This window comes from Cryptomeria japonica, chromosome 3 (genome assembly GCF_030272615.1).
Source record: "Cryptomeria japonica chromosome 3, Sugi_1.0, whole genome shotgun sequence".
Classification (NCBI taxonomy): Eukaryota; Viridiplantae; Streptophyta; class Pinopsida; order Cupressales; family Cupressaceae; genus Cryptomeria; species Cryptomeria japonica.
In genome coordinates this window covers 482,635,389-482,661,316 of record NC_081407.1, presented here as the reverse complement: position 1 = coordinate 482,661,316, position 25,928 = coordinate 482,635,389, and the positions used below count along the sequence as shown (strand labels likewise).

The 25,928-nt window shown below is 37.0% G+C and overlaps 1 protein-coding gene across 11 annotated transcripts in view; it reads left to right on the top strand.

Annotated features, from left to right (window-relative positions):
- LOC131045206 (sterol 3-beta-glucosyltransferase UGT80A2) overlaps window positions 1–25,928 on the top strand; it is a 177,426-nt gene that overhangs the window by 42,302 nt on the left and 109,196 nt on the right. For all 11 annotated transcript variants that reach the window (XM_057978810.2, XM_057978785.2, XM_057978799.2 and 8 more), the window contains one exon: window positions 24,961–25,136. In XM_057978810.2, the coding sequence (XP_057834793.2) occupies window positions 24,961–25,136 (176 nt within the window). The remainder of the gene's footprint in view (window positions 1–24,960; window positions 25,137–25,928) is intronic.

Here is a 25,928-nt window from a genome sequence, read left to right as displayed (position 1 = left end):
CATCAAGTCTATAATAACTTTAGCCTCTTCTCTCTTTCCACAATCCTAGAAGACCTTTGGGGTGCCCTTTGCAGATTCCTCTTCACTACTAGTGCCAACCTTGTCTTGTGTGCAAAACTTGGCTATCAATTCCACCAATTCTCTCTCTCTCTCTCTCTCTCTCTTTAGATCTCACATCTGTGTTTCTCATAGCACATTGCATGATGCACACCTCTCAATCTTAGGTTCATGCTCCTCATGACTTCCTTTCACTTATATTTAGTGATAGACAATGAAAATTGGTAAACTAACAAACATTCGGTTCACATGCTCATTTGATGTTAAGTTTCCTACCACATTGACAAGAGGATTTAGTGTTTGTAGATGCCCTTTATAAGAAATGTCCAAACCATGTGCAGATCATTTGCAAACCTCTTCCTCTTCTTTGTTGTAGACTTTGTTTACATTTAAATGGGGAAGTTTATAAATGCTCAGTATGTTGGGAAAGTTTGAGCTGTATTATTGGAAAGTATTTATATATTTATCACAGGAGTTGTGATATTGAGAGGTAATTACAGTAGAAGGTTTAATAATATACATATTATTCAAGAGTAAAACCGTAGTCAAAGACTTTGTAGGAGAAGACATTTTTGATTGGTAATGAGGGACCTGGTATACACTTAGTACCAAGAAAACAGAGATGACAGGAAATAAAAGGAAACCACCATTCTCAGCAATTACCAGTCATTGGTTTCAGGTGGTAATTGAAATTTCTAAAGGTAAGGTAGAGCAGCATTTATTTTTTTTGTTTGTAATGGTCAAACAATTATATCCAGAGAGAGAAAGATCTATCAGTTTTGGTGTTGGCAGAAGGGAATGGATGGTCTTGTTTGGTGTATTAGATTAATATTTAGTATATTTAATATTAATGGTCAATTATGTAATAGTTAGTTAAGTTAGCTAATTTCTAAATTAGTTTTCCTATTTCGTTTATAAACTTCATGTATGTAATCTTTTTATAAGAGCTTTCTTCATTAATGTTAATTTATATGATTACCATAACATGGTATCAGAGCTGCAAAAAAAATCTTGGGTGAACTTTTCAAGTGTAATTCGTGATTTTTTTTTTCATGTGAGATTTTGTGAATTTTTTTGGGCATCCTTGTCTGAAATTTTTCGAAGGTTCTTTTCCTCTTAAAATTGCGTTTGAGTTTCAGTGGTTTGTGTGCAGATTTGTGGACAAGTTCTGCCCGCGCGTAGGGTTTTCTAACCCACACGAAGTCGTCCTCCGTCGTTTGTGTTTTGTGACGCAACTTTTGGTTTTCACGATGGATTTCGCGACGTAACTGTGTTTTTTGCTTGTGCGATTTGGGTTTTAACAGGATTTTTATTACATGTTTTTTGTCTTCAACTTAGGTGCGACATTAGCTTTGTAAAACGGCGTCGGTTTTTTCCTTGAATCCACGACATTTTTTTGGTGCCATTTTTTGCTTGCGACACCTCTATGGCCGTTTTCAAGCATGTGGTTTTTTGTTCTTTCTGCTGATTGTTGCCATTTTTTGCCGCGTGATTTCTGCACATCGATTTTTGGGACGACCTTTGTACCAATGCGGCTAGGGTTTCTTTTTAAATGCTCTGTATTTTTTGCGCCTAGGTTTTTAAAAAAGCACAAGAAATTTTTTTTGGGCATTTTGTGGAACTCGACCTAGTGTTTTTGGATTTCTGCATTGGAATTTGTGCCAATTTTTGCTGCCTCGGGAATTGTGCCATTTTTTTCAACGTTTTTTCAAAAATCATGAAAAATGGCATCTTTGACAAATATTATGCTTGAAAGCAATAAAAAATTCAATAGGAAAATTTATAATACCTGGAAATAGTACATGATGACTATCTTTGAATCTTGGCAAAAGTTGTTCTCGACACCACCTCTTATCCTACCACTATTAGAGAAGACCAGAACAAATTGGATGAGTGCAACCAAGAAGCTATCATGCTCATAAAACTTTCAGTCACTGATGATCAGCTCCCTCAGATGCCATCTAGTAAAACCAGAGTAGCTGGAAACTCCTTTGCCCCTCACTGAGCATGCGTATCTCCGTATCTGTTTTCATATCTGAAACAAATATGTATCGGATACAGCCCGGATACACATTGAATACTGTACCCACATGTGCCAAAAAAACCTTGATTTCCAACCATGTTAGATACTATCATGTGATTTAGCGGAATTCTTCCTAAATTTATTTTAAAAAGCTTCATTCATGCAAAAAAAAAAAAATTGGTATAAATAAAACCTACACCCAATGAGAAAGACAATTGAAATGTTTTTCTATTTGAGTGACCCATTTTTTGGGTTATCTTTCAATGCAACTCTACTATTTTTGCATATTGTAAATTGTTAAATCAACTTATCATTATTTATGTAGCAATCATGTGTCTATATTGCTTTGGAAGTAATGAAAATCTCCTCGAATAACTTAGAAAATTGTGTTAAATATATGTGTATGTGTTTTTTTATGAATGACGTATCCAGCCGTATCGATATTGGGGGTCTTAAAAAATGGCCGTATTCGTATCTAATACCGTATCCGTATTTGTATTAGTATTCGTGTCCATGCAACTTTGAGTAAAACTGCTAAGGAAATTTGGGATCATTTGAAGGCCCTTCATGAAACCTCTGACAAGACCAGAGCGTTCTTTCTCAAGAACATGATGTTTTCCATCATGATGGATGGGAAAATTCCTTATAGGAGCATCTGACAAAGACATTCGTGATTAGTTGGAGGCGATTGGGCGAACAATGTAGGAGGAAGATATAGTAGTTATCACTCTATAGAGTCTGCCAAAATCTTATGAGCATTGCATTGAAACTCTCAACATTACTTGAACAAATGTTGATCTAAAGTTTCCAGATCTTTGTAACAAGCTTTTACAATAGGATCGTTGGAGACAACAATTTGGGAGTAGTGCCAGTTCATCCTCCACTGAACAAGCGTTCTCTACTAAGGCCAAAGGGAAAGGTCATTCTTCTCAGTCAAAGGGCTTAGGTCCTCCTCAGGATACCAAGAAGAAAAAGAACATTTAGTGTAACTATTGTCACAAGTATGGTCACATGAAGGTCGACTGTCAACATCGATTGGCTTCTGACTTTTGAGCAAAAGAAGCAGGGAGGGTCTCAACCCAAAGTAAATGTCGCAGAGCACTCTGATCAGAAAGAATCTGCCTTCTACGCCTTTATGGCCAAAAGAGTTGTAGATCCAGTAAAATCTTTTGCCTGGTATATAGATTCAACGGTTTCTCGACATTTTACTCATCGTCGGGATTGGTTCACAAAATTTGAACCATTCTCAGATTCCATGATCTTTGGAGGAGAGGAGTATGTTGTTGCCGGAAAGGGCAATGTGCAGATTCACTCTGGAGGGAGAAATTTGATATTTCTCAATGTATACTATGTCCAGGCATGGAACTTAATCTTCTCTCAATTAGCCAGATCATGAGGCATTCTCCCCAGTTGGATATTGTTTTCAGTTCCCACACTTGTAGCATTGTTGATAGGGAGACCCACACTATAGTTGCTATGGGACTTATGGATCATGGTCTTTATAGACTTGTTGATTCAAGTGATTCTCAAGAACACGCCATGGCATCCAAAAGTTATTCCATCAACAATCTTTGGCATCAACATTATGGGTACTTGAATGTGCACTACCTCTCTCAGTTATCTCGGGAGGTTTTAGTTGCTGGTTTACCTAAGATCCAGACTCAAACTCATGGAATTTGTAGAGCTTGTCAGGCAAGGAAGCAACATCGAACACCATTCTCTGATGGCGTTTCTTGGTGAGCCTCCAAGGTACTTCAATTGGTTCACGTTGATGTATGTGGACCAATGAACACTCCTTTTGTTACTAGGTCTAGGTATTTTTTATTATTTGTTCATGATTTTAGTAGAAAAATGTGGGTGTATTTTCTTAAGAATAAATCAGATGTGTTCAGTACATTTCAGTAGTATAAGGCCTTAGTTGAGAAAGAGTCAGGTTCTCAGATTGTTACTCCAAGGTTAGATAATGGGGGGAATTTTGTGCATCTAATTTCTCCACCTTTTGTGCTACACATGGCATTAAGCGCCAACTTACCACTGAGAAATAATTGAATGAATGATTCAATAATCGGATAATTACATTGAACGATATACACACGTATATATAGAGGTTACAAGACAATGCTCTATAAATAGAACTAGTCGTTAAAGTGAAATCAAATAAGCTAAAAAGCTTAAAAAGCTAAATATAGCTTAAAAGGCTAAATAATAAAAAGCTAACTTAACAAGCTAAATAAGTCGACTAAAAAGCTAAATAGCTAAATAAGTCGACAACTAAGATGACTACTAAAAATAGAAGATGACCATTATAGAAGATATTAATATTATTTTAACACCCTCCCTAATGGTCATCGTACTCAATACCCTACAGAAGACACTACAGGTGTTATGATCACGAATGCAAAGACCATCTTCTGCTATGGAGACCCTCCCAGGATTTGCAAAATGTAAATGACCAAGAGTACCAAAAGCCATCCAAGCTAATGTAGCCTTCACATGCGAATTAGAGATCTGGCACACATGAAATACTGAATCCTGAAACCATGATTTTGAGGAAAAAATTAGCAAACCCTTTTGTAGAAGAGTACCAACTCCAAAATTGACTGCAAGTAACCATGGTTGCAGATGTTCGCCTTGGCAAGTGCGACCCAAACTGACTGCAACAAAGCTCGATTTTTGAGGAGAAAAATCGATCAAAACCAGTGTTGGTTGAAAATTTTGTACGCTTGGGGAAATATACAAAATTGTGGCTTCAACCACAGTGTGTGAGTAAAACTCTCCTAATTAAGGGAAGGCTCCCCCTATCTACAAACTAAACTAATCTAATATGGGTGGGACAACAGTCTTTCTTCTTTCAAGAAAAACTATACTCTTTTCTCTTCACAGAAAAGTAATAGCAATTGGAAATAAATAACAACAAATATAGAAATGAGACTTTTTTGTAGGATTTTTGGAACATAAAGGGAAGCAAAGTTTCCATGAAGGCACAAAGACCTTCGTCACTTCCCCGAGACAGGGAAAACAAAAAGAAAGCTCAAAGTCTTCAACTATCTATTCTCCTATCAACCTTTTTAGATGATTTTCTACTAACTAAGTACAATATGTAGCAGCTCAAAGTGTAACTACATGATGCACTTCACCTTACATGCACAAGTCTTAAAAATAGAAGCAGCACAAAGTCTACAAGCTATCTTCCCACTTGAGCTTTCCACACTAGTTTCAAATATGATAAGCAGCTCAAAGTCTGCAAGACCAAATCTGAAAACCAAACATATAACTCTAAATACAATTAGCAGCTCAAAGTCTGCAAGATTGAATTTAAATCCCTCTTTCACAATAGAACAAAAATCACAATCAACTCCAGAAAATGCCGTCACATAACAACTTGAATTGGCACAAAGTCTCAACACAACTTGCCTCTTTTATTGAAAGCAATCTGATTTGCAGCTAATCTCAAAGTCTTAGAGTGCACATACAAACTGGTAGAATTTTGTTGCATTGCCAAAAGATAAAGATTACAATAGACCCCTCAAGTATTTATAGAAGAGGAGTCTTGAGAAAAAGGTGGGAGGATCCTAACTAACTTGAGAGATCTTCTCAACCACCAAGACTTATTCAACAACTAACTATGACTTATTCCAACTACAGTCCTAATTGAACTCAACTTGTAGTTGCTTTACATGTAATTACAAAAGTGCAAGTGATGAGTTAATTTGCAATTACAAAGTTATTTTTTACATGTAACTTGTCAAAACAAAATTACAAATGCATAACTAAAACTATTCCATGTGTCTAAAGACACGACTCTAACTGCATCATCCTTTGTTTGTGATGATCTTCATGTCGCTTCAGGATGCTAGAACTTGAAGTATTCTGGATTAGTGAAGGCATCTTGAACTGGAACGAGAATTTGCATCCTTATCTTCTTGCTTGGGGTAGTACTAGCTTTTCAAGAGGGAAAGGGCTGCCTTCCTCTTTCCATGTCATGACCATATTTGTCTTGAAAGCATTCTGTGCTCTCAACCATGAATTGTTGTTGTATCTCTTCTTTGTATCATCCTCCAATCTTGAAATCTGCTTGCAAAATAAGGCCCATGCCTTAATTCATTGATTTGGTAGGTCGTGTGTACAAACCTGATTGACAAGGGAAGAGATAAATTGATGCAAAAATGGGCTCACAAGTGAATTTCGGGTTTTGGAAGCTGCATTACATGTGTGGGAAAAACAAGAGCATTAACTTGCAATTGTGGGGAACAAACATGCAACTTCATATGTGTACTGGGTAACTACAAGTTTGCACTTGTAATTGGACCTTTAAGACTCATTTTCAAGTGTTTTTTGAGTGCATTTTGGACCAATTTCGGGTTCTGGATGGCTGACTGCAGATAGACTTTAAATGGGAAAATTGAATGAAGGTATGAAATGAGTGGATGAAATGGTGGGAATGGTATGTACGGATGATGGCAATGAATATGAATGAAAATGGAAGGATTTTGAGAATGTCATCTTTAGGAAAATGGGAAGAACTTTCAACATGTAATCCGGTTCTAAAAGCCCGACTTTGAAAGAATGGGTATTTTTCATCTTTGAAACTTGGAATTTCAACAAAAGATGGCTAAAATATTACAACCATAAGGGAAGATCAATTATTTTCATCCTACTTGTAATTGGGATTTAAAATCCCGAATACAAGTAAAGAGGGAAAATGGGGAAGATCAATGCAATTCACAAATTGCTTTGCAAACTTTGAACAAAGGGGAAAATCTCTCACAAAAACCGATTTTAGCCAAGAACAAAACAAAACATATATACAAATTGATCAAGGAAACCAAAACAAACTAAAACAAGAAAAGAAAACAAGAAAAAGAGAAGAGAACATACCTTGATCAATCAAAACGACCTCCCAAGAATAAGAAAAAATCTTTGAAAGAAGAGAGAAAATCTCTTAAATAGACAACCAACCACACTCCAAACCCTAGCCACGTTTTTGAAAAAATGCCATATGTATCAAAATGCCCATTAAAAGCATGAACAATTGGTCAAGTAAAGCACCCAATCTCCACGCCTAGGCAAGACAAGCCAAAACGATTTAGGAAAGTCAAGATTCGTGGCACTTGAATGAGGCAAATCGTGGCATTTCACAAACACGTTTTTGCTGTTAAAACACCATAAAACCAGCGACAATGTCTTCCAAATGGCATGAAGAGAGTTGGAAAATGCATGAAAATAGCAAGGAATCCAAAACGCCTTCCTCCTCCTTGAATTCTCCATAAAAATTGTTGGAAATCTTCAACAAAATCCTCCAACATTGCTGGTCGGGTTTTTGGAAAAGAACAAGAAGTTTAAAATGCATGCAATAAGGAAAATTGGGTTTCTTAAACCTTTTTACATGTTTAAAATGTTCACTTTTCCCCTCATAAGGCAAAATCGGGTTTCTTAAACCTTTTTACATGTTTAAAATGTTCACTTTTCCCCTCATAAGGCAAAATCGGGTTTCTGAAAGCAAACAACAAGTTTAAAATACTTGTAATAGGGAAATAAAATTCCCATTACAAGTTTTAAACAACTCAACAAAAGACTAGTAAAGGGAAAGTAAAATTCCTTTTACAAGTCACAAAAACAGCTTAAAATAAAACTTGTAATAGGGAAATAAAATCCCTATTACAACTTAAAGTGACTTTATAAAACTTGTAATGCTGGAGAAAAACCCCTACCATAACTTAAAATCACTTAAGTGGAACTTTTTAAAAGAATTACAAGTTTTATTTTAACTTTATAATTTAAAGTTAACTTGTAATATGCCCAAAAAGTTCCTTCAATGACTTAAAAGACAAAAAGCAACAAGGGGGAAATAAAAAGTAAGTTACAAGTTCTATTTTTCATAAAGTGTACTTGTAATTAACTAAAAATTTCCCCACAACACTAAAACAAAGGAAAAACATAAACTTGCAACTTCTCACCTGCAGTCAAGGAGAAAAAACCCGAAATTGAAGGAAAGACATAGCAAACGAAACCAAAATGCGATGAAATTTGAAACGTGGTTCGAGGATGGACTGAGGATTAAGACAGTCCAAGGGCGAAGCAAAATTCTACCTTGGGAAGCGTGCCACAAAGTAAAATCTTCAACCTGCAGTGACTGTTCTGAAACCTGAAATTGCACAGAAAGCTAGGAAAAGGAAGACCAAAACTTCACCAAAACTTGGACAATGATGGCAAAGAAACCCCCAAATGATTTGACACTATCAAATGTGAGTTTTGTATCTCGTAAAACGTGCCTTGGAGACAAAAATGACATTTTTTAGGCAAAAATTTGTAGGGGTTGTCACATTTTTGAAAATCCAAAAATGAGGACAACAGCCAGAGAACTTCGCGAATCACAAATCCCACGCGAACTTTGCGTATTACAGATGATTTTTGAGGAAAAAATCGTAAAAACCAGTAAACAATTTTTGAAGAAAAAATTGTGAAAACCTAGAAATCCCACGCAAGCTTTGTGGATGACAAATAATAATTTTTAAGGAAAAAATTCGAAACCCTGTGAACAATTTTTGAGGAAAAAAAATGTGAAAACCAACCAAACAGGAAATTTGCTTATCACAAAGCATAGAAGGCTGACTCCTCTCCAAAATGCTCTGCAACATGAGCCTGCTCCTGTTCCTGAGACCCTCCTAGCCTAGAATGCACAGATGCCAACAATTTCCTGCAATCTTTTTTCACATGGCCAAACTGGTGACAATAGTTACATTTTACACTTTTCTTCTTTGAAGACTGCGAATATTGACCTTGCCCCTTCTGTTGGAAGGACTGACCTTTACCCTTGTTTTGATCCAAAACTGTAGATGTGAAGGCTTGTTCAGTGGACGAACTAGCGTTGCTTCCAAACTGCTGCTTCCATCGATCTCGCTATAGAAGCTTGTTGCAGAGATCAGGAAACTTCAGATCAACACTAGTAGATGAGATATTGAGAGTATCAATGAAATGCTTGTACGATCTGGGAAGGCTTTTCAGCGTGATCACTACCATATCCTCTTCCACAATGGTTCGTCCGATAGCTTCTAATTGGTCACGGATGTCCTTGATCTTTGTAAAATGTGCCTGGATAGATGACTTCTCATCCATCATGATAGAAAACATCATATTCTCCAGGAAGAAAGCTTGGCTCTTGTCGGACGTTTCATGAAGATCCTTCAAGAGATCCCAGATCTCTTTAGCTGTTCTACCTGAAGGCACTTGAGGGAGTTGATAATTTGTGATTGAGAGTTTGATAAGCATGACAACCTCTCGATTATTCACATCATGTTTGTATTGATTATCACCTGTTGTTGTAGGACGAGATTCCTTGCCCAAAACAATTTGATCAAGGCAACGGTACTCAAAAATGGTCAACATGCGCTGTTTCCAGGTGTTGTAGTTGCGGCCATTGAACTTCTGATTGTGTTCCAACATGATGTTGGTTAGTGATGCCATCACGGAAATTGAGGTTGATCGAGGTCAATTGAGTCTGTTGGTTGAGAATTTTGTACGCTCGAGGAAATATACAAAAATTGTGGTTTCAACCATAGTGTGTGAGTAAAACTCTCCTAGTTAAGGGAAGGCTCCCCCTATCTAACTATAACTTTTAAAAGTAAAATGGGATGGGACAACAGTCTTTCGTCTTCTTTCAAGAAAGACAATATCCTTTTCTCTTCACAAAAAAGTGATAGCGATTTGATATAAAACAACAGTAACAACTTTTGAAATGAAATTTGAGAAAGGAAACGAAGTTTCCTGAAAGCTCAAAGACTTCCGTCACTTCCTTCAGGACGAGACAGCAATATCAAGCTCAAAGTCTTGATTATGTGAAGTCCTATCTACCCTTTTCTATATTAATTCTATTAAGAACAAATTATAACAGCACAAAGACTGAAATATCTTATTCTTTCTACACAAGACAGCAAGAATAAGTGTGAGCTCAAAAGACTCACAGCTATTTCTCATAAAATCTACTTACTTCCAAACTCTATTAAGAACAAGTGTAAGCACAAAGTCTTACAACTTTTTCTCAATAGAACTTCTACTTTAACTAAATTAATTTCCAATACTTGCAGCTCAAAGACTGCAAATCAGATTCGATTAAGTTCTCAAAGAAACACTTGCAAGAAAGGTAATATGGAACACAAACTCAAGAATGTAGCACAAAGACTCAAAGCTTGAGCAATTTTCTTCTATTCCTTTTAATTTTTCAATTTACACATAAAAGCTCAAAGACTTCTTTGCTGCAAATTTGGCAGAATTTTTGCTTGGTTTCTAAAAGATAAAAATTACAATAGACCCCCTCAAGTATTTATAGGAGAGGAGTTATAAGAAAAAGGTGGGAGGATCCCAACTAGCTTGAGAAATTCTCTCAACCACCAAGACTTATTCAATAACTAACTATGACTTATTCCAACTACAGTCCTAACTGAAAACAACTTGTAGTTGCCTTACATGTAATTACAAAAGTGCAAGTAATGACTTAACTTGCAATTTACAAAAAGGTTTTTACATGTAACTTGTCCAAAGAAAAACTACAACTAAGAGATTACAATTCTGGAAAAATACAACTAAGTGTTAAAAACACTCAAGCTGCAGCATGTGAAGACATGAATCCTTCGAACTTCTGGATGATCATTCATAGCTCATCAGGATTCGGTTTGTGGGTGTTCTTGGCAACAACCATGGTCTTTACGATGGTATCATGGCATCGGAGAAGCATAGAGTTGTTCTTCTCCAAGATGGACTGGATTTCTTGCAAAAAGATTGATGTTTCATCAAAACCTGAATTGAAGCAGCTGAGAATTGTTCGCTTCTCCATTCATTATGAATCCTCATCCGTAGATCTGCAAGAACTTCTTCTTCTGGTATCACCTCTCTATTCTGACTCATTATGTTGCAAGAGGCCTTCTCACAATGGGAAACAATACCTTGGAATACTTCACCCCGCAATCTCATTGAATCATCAATCTCCTCAATGAGGGATTTGAGAACAAGGGCTTTATTCTTTAGAAGTTCTTCAAATTCCAAGTACATGACCCTGGAAGGAATAATGGCATGCTCCTGAAGAACACTCAACTGTTGTTGTGGCATGGTGCGCCAGATTGTCAAACTACCTTCAACACTTTCCAGATTCTGTTTGAAAGCGTCAGAGGTATGATTCAATTTCTCTTCAATGGTCTCCAACTTAGACATCATTTGAAAAATGTCTTTCAGCACTTGTGCACATAGATCATGAAGTTGGTCAGCCCAAGAATCCAATGCTTGTACTTTTTGAGCAGCCCTTTCAACTCCATGAATTGATTCTTGGGAACCGGAAGAACTTGTAGGATTACTTCCTTCAACAACAGGTTTTGTAATCTTATGAACAACTGCAACAAGTTGTCGGTTCTCTTCTTCTAGCTTATATTTCTTTGCTAGAAGCTCATCATACCGCTGCACTAGTGAGGCTACAGAATACTGGGCATCATGTTTAACCACTTCATGCGTTTGCTTACCCAATTCGACCCTTGTAACTTTGTAATCAGCAGCTGATATCTCTTCAAGTGGCTTATCTGCTAGAGGTTCAACAATTTCAGCCACCTTCATCTCGTTGCTGTCAACAGTTACTCTTGAGATAGTTTTGGCTTTTTTAGCAACCTTGGGCCTAGACTGTTTAAGTTGCTGATAATGAAAGGCATCGGGCGAGATTTTTTGCTTCTTCCTCTTTGGGGTAAAAGACCTAAGCCATGGAGGTAAAGCCATCCATTCTCCTTCAGTAGTAGCTGCGAGCAAAGGAGAAGCAGTTTCCGTTTGAACAACTGTAGTCACCCTGGGGGAAGTATCCGTCTGAATAGCAACCATGGTTTGCTCAGTAACCAAAGGACATGAAGTCTGTTTCATAAACTCCTCAAAGATTTCTAGCAGACTCTCTTGTTGATGATCAATAGAGGGCCCAACTACTGAAATGGGGACAACATTCTGAGGAGACTCCTCCACCACTATGTCAGGAGGAGATAAAGGCAACTCCATAGAAACTGAAGAGGGAATCTCATGAGGTGACTCCGAAGTTAATGATCTAGGAGCATCATCGGATTGCTGTCCTTCTTCTGGATCATCAGGATCAATCACATGAATGTGAAGCTGAGACTTCTCTTTTCCACAAACTGTTGCCTCCTCAGGAGGAAGTACTATTGCCTGACTAACCCACAATTTAATCCTAGTGCCCGAAGATGATGCACCTTCCTTGTTGTCAACCTGAACCTCAGACTTACGTCCAAGAGGCCCCGCAGAGTCATCTTCTTTTCCAACCTTGATTTTGATGAGTCTAACACCATTACCTTTCAGCTAGGCGTTGGTGTTAGCCAAGATAGGCGGAAATCTTTCAAGAATGGAAGTGCACTCCTTGTGTGACCATTGCATCAAAGGAAGTGGAGCTTCCTCAACCCTTCGTGAAATATATTCAGGATCAAGTACATGCCCATCATCAATCATCTCTTGTGGAATATTCACCAAGTTCAAATGAATAACCTGCTCAACAGTAAGCCTATAGTAATCCATCTTGAGAACCTCCACTTCTGTACGAAGATCTACCCAGATATTCTCAATATGATGCACATGCACGAAGGACTTTTTGATTTTTTCCTTCATACCCCGGTAGTCAAAATCTGCCTTGGACTTAAACCTTTTGAGTTTAATCTCCCGCATTTCAGTCTCCATAGCCTTGGCTTTGACGGATGTGACAAGAGAATACCGACCAATTTTCAATGGGTTTGTTGTAGAAATCCACATCCCAACCTTATGTCCGACAGACTGATAAGCGTGCACAACCATGATCTGTCTTCCCAACTCCATAAGAATGATCTTATCGGTTGGATATCTAGGAAGCATGTATGGCTGCCCACTATAGCATCCGACTCTCATATAGGTAAAGGTCGGGAATTGAAGAAACAAGCACCCATACTCATTCACTCTTTCCCATGCCTCATTTGACCCTTCTGTTCTTTAGAGTCTTGTCAAACTGACACATGAAGTAACCAAAGAATGCATCTTGAACTCTTCTGAAATGCAATCTGCTGGGTCTCAAAGGCAGCTGATCATAATATTCCCATACAGGTATAAGCGAGCGATCACCCTTGGTAGAAAGACCAAGGAAATGTCTAAGTGATGCTGCCAAATACACCAAGTATGAGTTCATATAGAAGGTCATGGTGGAAGGGACTGCTGCAAGTTGCTCGCACAAGGTATCACTGATAACCTCTCCCCATGATATATGATGGGACTGCCTTATGAACATGATAAACTGGTACATCCAGGGCTCAAAAACATTAGAGTGTTCAAGACCCATCATCCTGCTGAGGAGAGTAATGATGTCTCCAATTTCCCACTTGAAATCACAACGGTACAACTTGGCCCACCTTGAGAAAGTGGCTCGTGGCTCATGGATCCACCTGTTAATATGACGTTTGCAGTCCTTTTCCCTCTTGATATAATACTCAGCTGCACTACTTTTGGAAATCTCCAAATAAACAGGTGCTGGCGGTATTCTCAAGACTTTTTCGATGGTATCTGCATCAAGGCGGATTATTGCCTCACCATCATTATTTCTAATGATTCTCGTTTCCTTGTCAAAGTGATGAGCGCAAGCAAGGACAAATTCAGGTTCTAGGGCAGCCATTGGGAAAGAAGACGCGTGATGAATATGGCTGTCCAACAGCCGTTGCGTATTGCTATCCTGCGGATCCTCCACCCTCTTAATGAATTCTGACATATCCACATGCCCTATCTCTGTGTCTTTGATGCGATCCAAAGGAGAGGAAACTTGCGAAGGTGAAACTTCATTTTGATACTTGTCATATTTATACTTCATCTTCTTCGGAATTGAAGATGACGACAAATTTGACATTGAAGGACAACTTGGTATAGTGCAATGAAGACTTAAAAGAGTTGAGTCAACATCATAATCAACCGCAACTAACTTTTTTCCTTCTTCAAATGGGAAGAACTCCAACCCTTGCACTTCATGATTTTGTGAGAGAAAGATGGGAAGTAAATGGGAATGCTGGGAATCTTGACTTTGACCAATTTCGGATCTTGGGGAAAGTTTTATAAGTATACAAGTTGGGAAGAGTGCACATGCAATTGAAATTTTAAAACCCGAATGCAAGTATACTTGTAAAACGAAAAATGGAGAAATGAGTAAAAAATGAGATTTAGACTTGCGGGAAATGACGTGAACGGAAAGTACGGATATAGGCGATATGGATGGATAAAAATGGGAAGATTTTGGGAATGTCTTTTCCAAGAAAATGGGAAGAATTTTGAACATGTAATCCGGTTCTAAAAACCCGATTTTGGAAGGATAGGTATTTTTCATCTTTGCAACTTGGAAATTCAACAAAAGATGGTTAAATTCTTTTAACCATAAGGGAAGAACAATTATTTTCATCCAACTTGTAATCGGGATTTAAAATCCTGAATACAAGTAAAGAGGGAAAATGGGGAAGAACAATACAATTCACAAATTGCTTTGCAAAGGGGAAAATCTCTCTCACAAAACCGATTTTTGGGGCAAAATAAACATATACACAAATTTACAACTAGAAAGGAAAAACAAGAAGACAAGAAAACAAGAAAATGAAACAAGAAAAGAAAAGAAATCATACCTTGCTTCAAACTGAAATGCCTCTTCAAAAAGATGATCGATCTTTGAAAGAAGGAAGGAGAACTCTTAAATAGAGATTAAACCACATTTCAAAACCCTTGCCACGTTTTACCAAAACACCTTGGGCAGCAAAACGTGGCAACAAATACAAACTTAGAGGCATAAGAAGTGGTCAATCCTACATCAAACCTCAACGCCTTAGTATGAAAAGCCAAAATGACTTAGGAGATTGCAGCTTCGTGAAGTTTGGATCCACCAAAACGTGGATCTTGGGAATCACGTGGAAGGCGTTTTAGCAGAAAAACCAGCAAACAAAAACCCCAAATGGCGTGAAAGATGTTTGCAAATGCATAAAAATAGGGAAGAATCCCAAACGCCTTGCATCTCCCAACAAATTTCCACAAAAAATGCTTCCAATTTGCAACAAAAACGCCTTCCTTGAGCTGGTCGGCTTTTTGGAAAAGGAATGCAAGTTTCGTTTTTCATGTAAAAGAGAAAATCGGGTTTTAATTCCCATATAACAAGTTTAAAATGTTACTTTTCCCTCAACAAGGCAAAATCGGGTTTTAGAAATGCAATTACAAGTTTAAAATTCCCCAATTTGCACCTTATGAAGAAAATTGGGTTTTTTGGGCATAATAGCAAGTTTAAAATTGTCACTTTATTCCATTTCTAAGCAAAATCGGGTTTTGGAGAGGGATGTGCAAGTTACAAATTACTTGTAAAGGGAAAATAAAATCCCTACAACAAGTTTTAATAACTTAACACATGTAATAGGGGTTTAAAATCCCTATTACAAGCAAAAGACATTAAAATAGGGATTTTAGAAAAGAATTACAAGTTATTTATAAATATGCAATTTAAAATTAACTTGCAACTTATCCAAAAAATCCCTATTATGACTTATAAAGCCAAAAAACATCAAGGGGGAAATAAAAAGTAAGTTACAAGCCCTTTTTTCAATAAAGTGCACTTGTAATTAGCCAAAAAATTCCCTACAAAGACCAAAACAAATGAAATCATTAAAACTTGCAATTCAAGGAAAATTTCCCACCTGCAGTCAGGGAGAAAAAACCCGAAATTGAAGGAAAGACATAGCAAATGAACCCAAAATGTGACGAAATTTGAAACGTGGTTCGAGGACGGACTGAGGACTAAGCCAATCCAAGGATTAGGCAAAATTCTGCCTCAGGAAGCGTGCCATAGAGATTTTTTTTCATTTTTTGACAAATTTTTTATGTAATGGTCCTTCATTTTTGAAAACAAAAATGAGGACAACAATTGGCTCTGACTGGGGAATTCTTTCATTTATCCTTCAAGGTTGTGAAATAATAGAAACCAGATCTCTAAGTGCTTTCCTCTTATCCATTGGGCCACAGAATCAATCAACGCAAAAACCAACAAACAAAAAGACGAAAAGCAAAAAGCAAAAAGCAAAAAGCAAAAAAGAAAAAGACATTATTTACAAGAAGTTACCTCGAATCTTTCATTCAGAGTAATGCTTCAAATGCTGGCCATTATAGGGCAGCGCAAATGGTGTACCATCACGATAAGCCAAGATAAAACTATCTTCTCCAACAATACGATGAATACTGAAAGGTCCACACCAAAGAGAATCAAATTTTCCATGTAAACCTTTCGGTTCCCTTCACTTATCCCAAAGCAACACACGATCACCAACTTGGAATCCTCTTTGCTTTGCTTTTTTATCAAAAAGGACTTTGACTTGTTGTTGGTGCTGAGCGATCTGATCCACCACTTGTGTTCTTTGTTCTTTCAGTTGAGAAAGGTACATAATCCTCTTGTCTAAAGCATTCTCAAAAGTTTGATCTTCAATTGCTTTAGCCAATTTAAGAGCAGGGAGTTCCAAAGTGACGGGTATCTCTGCATTGATCCCATAAAGAAGCTGAAATGGTGACATTCCAATGGCCCTTTTGGGTGTAATTCTGTCTGCCCATAAAGCATCTGTAATTCTGTCTGCCCATAATTCTGTCTGCCCATTCTGTCTGGTTCTCTTCAACAAGCTTGCGAATAATGGTAATCAAATGCTTGTTAATTGATTCTGCCTGACCATTACCTTGGGGGTAATAATCGGATGAATGAGTTAACAAAATACCATATTCAAAGCAAAATTGTGAAATTTCAGAGGAAGAAAATGTGGCTGCATTATCAGTCACGATCTTGTGTGGAACACCAAATCTAGAAATAATATTCTCCTTGAGGAATCTGTACACTATTTCAGAACTAGCGTTCTTTACCGGTATTGCTTCCACCCACTTGGTGAAATAGTTTGTAGCAGTAAGAACATACGAATGGCCTGCACTTGAAGAAGGATTAATCACACCAATGAAATCAATGCCCCATTGCCGGAAAGGTTCTTCAACAATCACTTGTTTCAATGGTAACGCTGCAAGCTTTTGTTTGCCCACAAACTGCTGACAATGTATACATTTACGCACCCATCTAAAAGCATCTTGAAAGAGCGTAGGCCAATAATACTTAGCTCTCAAAATTTTGTGAGCAGTCACTGGTGTGGAAAAATGACCACCACAAGCCTTATCATGGAAAGATTCCAGCAATTTGGTTTATTGTGCTTTGTCAACACAACAGAGGAAAGTACCATCAATTGCTCTTTTGTACAAACCAGTATCCCATAATACAAAGTTCGCAGCTTTCAGCTTGATACTCCTCTTTTCCTTGAATGACAAATGTCAAGAAAAATGCTATATTAGAGTACCATTCATCAGTAGTACTGACAAATAACACCTTGGGAAGATCTTCAGAATCATCCGTTTCTTGCTCTTCTGGAATCCCTTCCGCCATGAGCTGACAAAGTCCTCTTCCTCGAACAAGCTTTGTAGGCCTAATCTCCAAATCATACTCTTGGATTTTGGCAATCCAATTCGTGCCAAATTCTTGTTGTGTTAAGATAGACTTGACTGATGTATCAGGAACTTACACAACAGTATGAGAATTCAGGATATAAAAACGGAAATTCTTGATTGCTTTAGCAACAGCATAGGCATTCTTCTCAATAGAGGAATACTTGAGTTCGTGAGATTTTAGAGGACAACTCATGAAAGCAATAGGGGATTCAATCTCCTTCGAATTCTTCTGCATTAGAATAGCAGACATAGTATGCTCGGAAGCATAACTGTACATGATAAACTCCTTGGTGTAGTCAGGACATACCAACACAGGTGCATGAGCAATTGCATCTTTGATTTCATTGAATGCAGCTTTTCCTTCTGAATTCCAACAGAAAGCAGTCTTTCCTTTCATCATATCCATGATATGACGAGTCTTCTCCATAAAGTCAGGAATGAATCTTCGCAGAAAATTTACCTTGCCAAAGAAGGAATGAACAACGGTCTTACTAGACGGCAAAGAGAGATTCTGAATAGATTTAACCCTCTCAGGATCAATTTTTATCCCCTCCTTGGAAACAATATGACCAAGAAGTTTTCCCTCGGTCACCCCAAAAACTGACTTGTTGGGATTAAGGGAGATGCTATGCTTGCAACATCTTTCAAGTACATCTTGTAAGTGGAAAAGATGATTCTCACGATCTTTAGAAAAAATAGTAAGATCATCAAGATACACTACAATATATCTTCCCACAGTGCCACGGAAGGCCAAGTCCATAGCTCGTTGGAAAGTAGCTACTGCATTGATCAACCCAAAAGGCATTCTACGGTAGGCAAATGTACCCCATGGAGTAGTAAATGCAGTCTTATGTTGATCAAGTTCACTAACCTCAATCTGATTGTATCCTGAAAATCCATCTAACATAGATAGCATTTCGGAACCTGCCACTGTTTGCAAAACTTGATCCATGATTGGCAATGGATAATTATCCTTTAGTGACAATAGATTAAGATTTCTAAAATCAACACATATACGTATTTCTCCATTCTTTTTATGCACTGGCACTATATTTGCCAACCACGTTGAATGATGGATGGGAAAGATAATTCGAGCATCAAGCATTTTTTGAATCTCAGAAAGAATGGTACCTGAGATTTTCGGATTATACTAGCATTGCTTATGTCTGAAAGGTTCCGCACCAAGCTTGAGGGGAATATCATGCTGCACCTCCTTCGGTTTAAAAGATTTAAGATCATCATATGAATATGCCAAGACATCACGATATTGGCGCAAAAGTTGAATGAACTGATCTCTTTCATCCAAAGTGAAGTTATTGCCAATATTGACAAACTTTGGGTCTTCATCTGAACCAATATTATACTTCTCAAAACCCATTGAAGATACCGAATTTTCTTGTTGCTACCTCTTGATATAATGATCATGTTTATCAAAAAGCTTCTCAAGAGAAACCAACCCCTTAGGAATCTTATTTCCTTTCAGCTGAAGAATTTCTTCATCCGTCTCAAATGGGGTTTCTGACATTGAATCCGACGAAGAAGAAGAAGAAGAAGAAGAAGAAGAATTACTCCCATCAAAGTACAAATTGTTGAAACCATCTTCTGCTTGCAAGAAATTGTTAATCTGCTTATCATCATTGAAGATCTGCCAATGATCCCAATTGTCAGGCACACTGGGTCTACAAATTAATTCAATAATGTATTTATCGTGACCAAAGTCAAGATGAGGAACCAACAAAGTAGCTGAAACAACAAGGGAATCAGCCATGTCATTGTACTCACGAGGCACAACTGAGATATTTAAAGAATCAAAATCTTCAATATTTTCCCATACCAAATTCCGGTAATGCTTGAGTCTATCATTCTTAGTTTGATACATATTTCTCACTTGACAAACAATTAATTCTGCATCACCTTGGGCATGAAGATTTCTGATTCCTCTTTTCAATGCAACGCTCATTCCTAACAAAAGTGACTCATATTCAGCTGTATTGTTAGTATTAGCAAACTGCAACTTGAAAGAGTAAGAGAAGATCTCTCCCATAGGAGATATAAGAACTACACTAGCTCCTGATCCATTCGTATCACAGCTACCATCGAATTCAAGAGTCCAAACATCATTTGAACTATTGTTTCCATTAGAATGACTAGTACTACCTTCATCCGGGACGGATGCATTATGAGAAGAAAAATTATCATCTTCTTCCATAGGGAAAGATGAACTTTCTTCTTGTATAGGAGAAGATTGAAATTCTTCTACTTGAGCATGCAATCGAGCATTTTCATCAGCAACAAAAGATGAAACATCTTCAACCAAGACAAATGAATCAGAAGATCCTACTTCTGCTGCTCGATCTTCTTCAACATCTGCAAATCTTTCATTTGCTGAAAGTAGTGCAATATCAAAATTACTAGAAGGCCAATCTTTAGCAAATTCCGAGATTTCATCTATGTGGAGATAATAATTCCCAAAACCAGTAGATTCGAAAAGAATCTGGGCATGAGGATCATTAGATTTGACAACTATGTATTTAGTCTCTCTTTCAGGAACTAATTTCTGCACTATACCTTTGACAAGTATTCTTGCTTCGGTCATATCCATGTTGAGTTCACCTCCAACATCCTTGCAAAAATTGCGGCCAAGTAACATTCCATATGATGTAGGAACGTCAGCTACCAAGACCGTCATCTTTATTTTCTTTTTTGGAAAAGCTGCGAATGCAAATTGAGCATCCTTGATTTGCCCAATAAGAGGCACTTGTTTATTTTCCATTGAATAGCAATGACCAAAAGTTTTGGTCAAGGTCAGTTCCAAAGCTTGTGCAACTTTAGCGGGCATGACATTATCAGAAGCGCCAGAATCCAAGACACAATTGCTCAACTGAAAACCATTGATCAGCAAGGAGATATAAAAAGGTTCTATCTTTCCTTGGGTAGTATATGGAATGATCACCTAATGATTGGGCAAATTCTTGGGTTCTTGAGGAGTAGTATTTTCAAGTATAGGACGAGTTTCCTTACTTTTAACAAAATCAGCTAATCTATCAAATTGATTGGGATTAGCTTGTAAATATTCAACTTCGGACATTTGAATCTTAGTTTTCCTAGCATGATCAATAATATCAAAAGCTTGAAACGAATCAGCTAGGGAAGGATGAACATTGTCTGATTGCGGTTTGGGGTTAGGCATACTGGGCTTGGGATCAATAGAAGAAGCAAAAGGAGGATTATTGTCACTTGACTTTTCGCTACATCCTTTGGAATATAGGGCAGCGGTGTTCCCCTTTTAGTGATAGTAATAGGTAACTGTGAATCACTTGCAACTTTCGTAGCTTCATCCCGTTGAGCCAACCGAGTCTGAGATCTTGTCATTACAACAAATGCTTGACTATGAGTCCTTTCAGCAGCAACGGAGTCATCATAATGCATATAGCGTATAGTAGAGTCGCTAGTTACATCTTCTTCTTCTGGATGAGGAAGAGCAACATCATCAGACTGATAATCAAAATAAGAAGACTTATTTTGATCCGTCTCATAATAACCTGCTCTTTTAAAAAAAAAATTAGTTTTAAAAAAATCTCTTCAATAAAAACTTTGAAAATTTTTTAATAACAAAAACTTTCGAAATTTTTAATTTCCATGCTCTATTACCATGAAAAATAATTGAATGAATGATTCAATAATCGGATAATTACATTGAACGATATACACACGTATATATAGAGGTTACAAGAGGATGTTCTATAAATAGAACTAGTCGTTAAAGTGAAATAAAATAAGCTAAAAAGCTTAAAAAGCTAAATATAGCTTAAAAGGCTAAATAATAAAAAGCTTACTTAACAAGCTAAATAAGTCAACTAAAAAGCTAAATAGCTAAATAAGGCGACAACTAAGATGACTGCTAAAACTAGAAGATGACCATTATAGAAGATATTAATATTATTTTAACAACCACACCATACACCCTTCAGCAGAATGGTGTAATTGAATGTTGGAATTGCACCATTACTGAAATGGCTCGTTCTATGATGGAGCATAGAAATGTTCCTAAAAAATACTAGGCTGAAGCATTTTATATTACAGTCTATCTTCCAAATCCATCACCTACACAGGCCGTTAAGAAGATGACTCTTGAAGATGCCTGGTTAGGACGCAAGCCTAAGGTGGGTCATTTGAAAGTCTTTGGTTCTACTACTCATGTATGGATTCTAGAAGCCAAGCGTACCAAGCTAGATTCCAAGAGCTAGAAACTTATGTTTATTGGTTATAGCGACAATCACAAGGCAGACAGGCTGATTGATGTGGAGATAGATCATCTCATATTCAGTCGTGATGTTGTGGTTGATGAGACTATTGGTTCTTTTATTTCTTCCACTAGTAGGAGTCCTGAGGATCAACCTATGAAGGTGTCTGATTTGGCTGTTCGCCTTCCCTTAGGATCACCTAATGGGAGGGCTTCAAATCATCCCGACTCTGAAGTTTTGAGTCTCCTAGGCATTATATCGCACCACTTGACTTTCCTCAGGATCTACATTCAGATGACTTTGTTCCAATACCCCCAGGAGATGCTATTTATACTATACCAGATGTTGGTACTTCTACTCTCCGACCTAAATGGTGGGCCAAGACTATTGGGGATCTTCATGATGATGAGCTCATTGAGGGTAGATCAGTTCGCAAAAAGAGCAAGCAACAAAACATAATCAATTTTGCTCTTATGGCCAACCTCCACAACATCTATGAGCCTCAGACATATTCTGAGGCTAAAGGAATTACTGAATGTGAAAAGGCTATTGAAGTTGAATACCATAGTCTTTTGAAGAATAACACTTGGGTTCTTTCTGATCTTCCTCTTGGGAAGAAACCTATCAGCTGCAAATGGGTTTACAAGGTCAAGTATCATGCAGATGGTACTTTGGATAAAGACAAGGCACAGTTAGTAGCTCGGGGATTCACACAGCGGGAGGGCATTGACTATGAGGAGAATTTTGCTCCTACTGCCAAGATAAGCACAATTTGTCTTCTCGCTATTGCAGCCCAATTTGGATGGAAACTTCATCAGATGGATGTTAATAGTGGATTCCTCAATGGTGAGTTGCAGGAATAAGTTTATATGACGTAGCCTCCTGGATTCAAGGTTCTCAGTAAGGAACATTAGGTTTGCAGATTGGTGAAAGCACTTTATGGCCTGAAACAAGCTCCTTGGGCTTGGTACATCAAGATTGATTAGTACGTGGTTGATCATGGTTTTGAGTGCAGTTCCTCTGACACTAATCTAAATGTCAAACACTTCGGTGATGATATTCTTTTTCTTGTTGTCTATGTTGATGACTTAATCATTGCTGGCAATTCAACACATTTGATTGCAAGGATCCAATGCTGATTGGTTATACAGACTCAGATTGGGTAGGTTCAGTGGATGATAGAAAATCCACTTTGGGGTATGTATTCAGTTTGGGTACAAGTGCTGTAACATGGACTAGCAAGAAGCAATAGGTAGTGGCTCTTTCCTCGACTGAAGTAGAATATCGGGGAACGGTTAATGCAGCATGTGAGGCAGTTTGGCTACGAAGGATGCTTTCTGATTCGCAAATGACTCAAGCAAGTCCTTCTCCCTTGTACACTGATAATCAAGGGGTGCTCAAACTGTCCAAGAATCCAGTCTTCCATGAACGTACCAATCATGTTGAGCTTCATTTTCATTACATCCGCAAGCTGGTAGAAGACAAATCAGTTCAGCTGCAGTATGTTCCGACAGAGGATCAAACTACAGATATTCTCACCAAGTCTACGAGCCCAAATAAGTTTGTTAAATTTAGGGGGCAACTTGGTGTAGTTGACAAATTGATCATTAAGGCAGGGTATTAGATTATTATTTAGCATATTTAATATTAATGGTCAATTATGTAATAGTTAGTTGAGTTAGCTAGTTTCTAAATTAGTTTTTCTGTTCCGTTTAGAAACTTCATGTATGTAATCTCTTTATAAGAGCTTTCTTCATCAATGTTAATTTATATGATTACTATAACATGGTGCAATGCAGCAACATGAATGGCTGATTGCAGAAATACAAAGTTCATTAAAGGCCAAGTTTATTTGGAAAATTCTACACTAAGTCCAGATAAATCTTGAGTTGTTGAGAGCTGTTTAGAGATGAGCAGCCTTTAAGTCCAGGATTCAGAAATCAAACTTACCTCTACAACTAGAACATTTTCTTTTGTGTTTTCGAAGGAGAAACTGTTTAGGTGCAAGGGTCAGTGTAGAGTTCTTGTGCAGTCACAAATTTTCTGATCCTGAAAACTGTAGCATATTTTCTGAAGCTTCTTGTCATTCGTGTACCAAAGACACATGTCAAAAATTGTAGCACACTAGTCTGTATAGTTAACTTGGATGCCATGATGAATTCTCAAATTGCATATAATTTTCAGAAAAATAGCCATGATTTTTTCTTACACAATGGTAGAAAGGGCCATTCAATACAATATTTCACTGAATTCATTATGGGAATTACATACACTACACATTACCCTAATTAAGTGTTAAGTGATTTATTCTTCAAAATATTTCTCTTCCATTTTGTTTTCTTGCATTCTGTATCAAATGATTTTCTTGCTTTCTTTGTTTGTGTTGAAAGCCTTTTATTCTTGTTGTACCCATCACTCCAATTCTGTTTCTTTCAATTTGTTTTCTTTTAGTTTGCTTATGTTATTTCTACCAGCTGTACTTGCAAGATCCATTGAACTATTTTGATAATATGTGGGAATTATCATAATTTCTTTGTTTCTTTTGTAACTTTCAAGTTGCTGCAAGTTGGGGTTTGCTTCTTTTTGGATAATTTTTTTTGTTAATATATATGTGTTTGAACAATTGTGTCCTGAACACATATCTATTTAAGTATCTGTTAGCTAAAGTTTGTTTCATGTAGAGTTTGGAGTTTGGATATTTTGCTATTCTCTCCATTGAAAGTGTAATCTTCTCTTGAAATCATACTCAAAAACAAACGTTCCTTACATCTCTCAATCCATTTGATGAAGACAATTTAACAATACAAACTGAGCTTATATCTCAACCTAGATCAGTGTTTGTAATGTTGACAGTTTCTCTTTTTCGGTAGCCATTGCTTAACTTGGATGTTAGGATGTCTTAGCCTAAGCTAGTGATTTAGTAATATAACACCTTATATCACTTTAAATTTTATCCGAGTCTTGATTAATTTTTAATAATCCTTTTTCCTTTTCTATATTATTTATATTTGAGAATACATCTCAATTACTAATTCCATATCATTGCTCTCAGCTGCTTGTGTAAACACAAACCTAATTTTCATTAATTTTTGGTTGCAGACAGAGGATTGATTCGGGCAAACACAATGCCTAGTAAATCTTCAAATTATGATGTGTCTACATGTGGAGAGACTGATGAATTTAAAAGATCTGCAACTGAGAGAAGGAAAGGAAATAAAACCCAGGATAATGAGAATATCCTTCCTATCAATGAGAAAATGTCTATTCGGAAAAAGGTAATTAGCTTATTATTTATCAGCATGATTGCATGAGATTCCTTTTGCAAATTTTCAATTTTGTTTCAAATGTTTTTTTTAAAGCTGTTGTCATGATACACTCTAGATTCTCATCTAACATGCATTATATTTTATAACTAAAACAGACTTTGGATCAAAAGCCATTCAGCTAACTTTAAGCATAATTGCAGTTGACATGGAACCTTAGTAAATATTTTACTGTAAAGGGTTTTTTCTGTCTGTGATAACCTAAATTTTAGCTGATAAATGGAATCTGTCACCCTAATTTATATATGATAATGCAAATTATATTAAGTGATGGAACTGAACAAAAATCATCATATGATGAGAAAGCTGTTACTGTCTTAACTTGCAAACTACAAATCCTATAAGGAAGATAGTCATTTGTTCTTACTAGTTACCTTAATGAAACCCCTGTATCCCATACTCTTATGTGCAAATTTGCTTGAATTTCTTCATCATTTTTTTGATGTTTCCTTGATGAAAACTATCGCATGATGACAAAGTACAAAGCTTCAATTCTCTACTCTCATGATTACTTTTATGCCTTGGATTATAATCTAGAAAATAATCAAATTGCTAACCTTCAGTTGTTGGTTTGAGAGTTGCAACAAGCGCAAACCCAACATTCTGCTCATTCTGAATTAATATCATCAGAATGATCCAAATGCTTATTACTAGTTGTTGATTTGACAATGTTAGCAAGCTTAAAACCATCATTAGAATCAAGTGAGGCACTTTTTTCATGTTCATGCCTCTCAATAAGGTCAT